Source organism: Penaeus monodon, chromosome 1, assembly GCF_015228065.2.
Source record: "Penaeus monodon isolate SGIC_2016 chromosome 1, NSTDA_Pmon_1, whole genome shotgun sequence".
Lineage (NCBI taxonomy): Eukaryota > Metazoa > Arthropoda > Malacostraca > Decapoda > Penaeidae > Penaeus > Penaeus monodon.
Genome location: NC_051386.1, coordinates 57783342 through 57785841, shown reverse-complemented (window position 1 = coordinate 57785841; position 2500 = coordinate 57783342). Strand labels below are relative to the sequence as shown.

General features: G+C 36.5%; 1 protein-coding gene across 1 annotated transcript in view; it reads right to left on the bottom strand.

Moving 5' to 3' along the window:
* The window catches only part of LOC119577173 (pikachurin-like), a gene marked incomplete at its 5' end in the record, with an annotated part of 27261 nt that overhangs the window by 4015 nt on the left and 20746 nt on the right, over window positions 1-2500 (bottom strand). The window contains 4 exons of the mRNA XM_037924892.1: window positions 691-919; window positions 1347-1570; window positions 1997-2199; window positions 2434-2500. The exon at window positions 2434-2500 is cut by the window's right edge and continues 150 nt beyond it. Of these exons, the coding sequence (XP_037780820.1) occupies window positions 691-919; window positions 1347-1570; window positions 1997-2199; window positions 2434-2500 (723 nt within the window). The remainder of the gene's footprint in view (window positions 1-690; window positions 920-1346; window positions 1571-1996; window positions 2200-2433) is intronic.

Here is a 2500-nt window from a genome sequence, read left to right as displayed (position 1 = left end):
TACAAAAACCTCTTATCTTATGTACACTTTTTATTGCAGCTTCTTTTTAATATACTTCTCCATTTAAAAATATATTTATAATAGCAGGTGTATGATATGTGTGCATGCAGAGATACTGTTAACTTCTTTCAGTCTGTTTTGCATTCTCTTAATTATTAAGGTCTGTTAGGCCTCATCTGTCTGTATAGGGTAACAAGCATAGTGCTTATGACAAAACTGGTAATGTTCCTAACCAACACAAAAAAAACAAAAAGTAATGAAACTAGGGAATGCCTACTGCACCTGTCAGTTGTATGTGTACATCATACACTGCAGATAATAAGCCTAACAGATAATAAGCCTAAGGAAAGCTATCTTAGGTAGTACATCTGTCACTGAGACATATTGTGGATTTCCCTTCTACAACCAACAGCCTTCCTACAACACAGGAATCACTAGTGTTGAAAGTGTTGCTGTTGAGTTGAACAAGTAGGAAACACCTTCCACTCCTTAAATCCTCTAATACACATACCTATATACTTCAGTAATAGTTCTCAATAATATATATTCTATATTATATAATACAGCAGTGCCAACAAAAAACTCTAAAATTTATTAATCTTTTCCTTTTTATTTACTAATATTTATAGGGAAAAATATCCACTCACACTAAACAATAACACAGAAATACAATTATAAAGAGACTCCCACCTTTTGTATACAGCCCACAAAGGCCTGCGATGCTGGTAGTATTGGCTGCGAGACTGAGGTGGGTGGAATACCTCCAAGATATAGAGGATGTGAGAGAGACAGCATAGTGAAACCACCAGGGGTCAGACCACTCACAACAGGCTGGTCATCAACATATAACCAAGCCCATCGGCCAGTCCGAGAGACTCGCACTGAGTGCCACACGCCAGGACGGATTGGGTAGGCTGACCTGGGGGAGACATCAAGGTGCACTGAGGTAGGAAATAGTTTCTCTACAGGACATATGACCTTATTATTATATGCAGACCTAAATTAACACACTTCTTCATATAATAACATGGAAAGGTAAACTAGAAAACAATATTCTACTCATTTTATTTAACATATAATAATTATAAAACTGGCAACATGTCAAATAATTGTCAGATTCTGAAAAATTAATGATTTAAACTCAATCTAATTTCATCATTAAATATACATTATTACAGGTAAATATAATCACAAAGGTGATAAAATATCATTCTGTTTTATTGAAACCTAATACAGAAATGCTAAATAGTTATTAATAAGTGCAAATATCCCCTGCATCTTTCTTACAATTCTTTCACAACACAACTTTTAAATGATCAACCAAAGTCAAGGAAAGTAAGACTTACCTTAACGTTAGCATTCCAGATCCCAAATCAATCGTGAACAGAACATGGGCCTGGGAGAGTGTGACAGCAATGAAGTCACTGGAGCCGTCTGATCGATGTCCCTCATACAGCATGATGCCGTCTGTGGAGGCTGCACGGAACACTAATTCCAATTCAAGCCATGATAAGACAGAACCTCCAAGTGCTGGGAATACCAGGTGGGCAGAGCCATTGAAGGAAGGAACCTAGATAGAAAAAGAATCCATTCTCAGTTCTGTGAAAACTAACAAAAGCAAGTTGCATTTATACAAAGATATTTTGCCTCAGAATATCAAATATACATTTTTTCACATTCATACCCTACTCCAAAATACCCACATGTTCTTTACAATAAGATTAAACCAAGATAACCAATTCTGCACACTAGCTCAGTTCCATGTGAGAGATTAGGGCTTCAGCACTAACTGTTGTAAGCTACAGAAATTCCAACTGCAGTGACAAATCCACAAATTAAACCCCAGAAAATGTTTGAGTTAGTTTGCATTCCAAGGATTCTAGCCAAAAGTCTGAGGATGATGTTTGGGTAGTTATATGCCATGTATATTTCTTTTTCAATTCCAATAACTGAAGCTGATATCGTTGCAGTTCACTCCAAATTACTAATCACTAACCTCGAGATTTAGTTGCTTTTCACAGAAATCCCCAGCATAGCCAAGTGGGCACAGACATATAGGAGCAGCTGGTGGAGGGGGAAAGAAAGCAGGTGGAGGTGTAGCGGCTAAATTGGAACTGTTCCTGGTGTCCTGAACTGATGCCACGCATTTTCCTCCATGCTGGCATTCTACTTCACTGCAAGCATCACCTATGCATTCACCTAGAAAGAGATGTGTTAAAATTGGAAGAAATTTTAAGAAAGTTTAATCTGAAAGTGCATTTCTTTTTCTTTGTTTTTAATTTTTTTTTCTTTTAACCAAGGAATCTCATTCATATCACTTGAACATAATGCAACTGTAAAACCTAATTTTACTATCTATATACATACAATACTAGAGTGAAGGAATATAACAGAACAATCCATAACAATTACTTTTAATCATATTAAACCTACTTATGTCAAAGCCATCAAGAGCAGCATAATCCGACAAGGGATTGGGTTCCCTAAGAGCATCATTCTT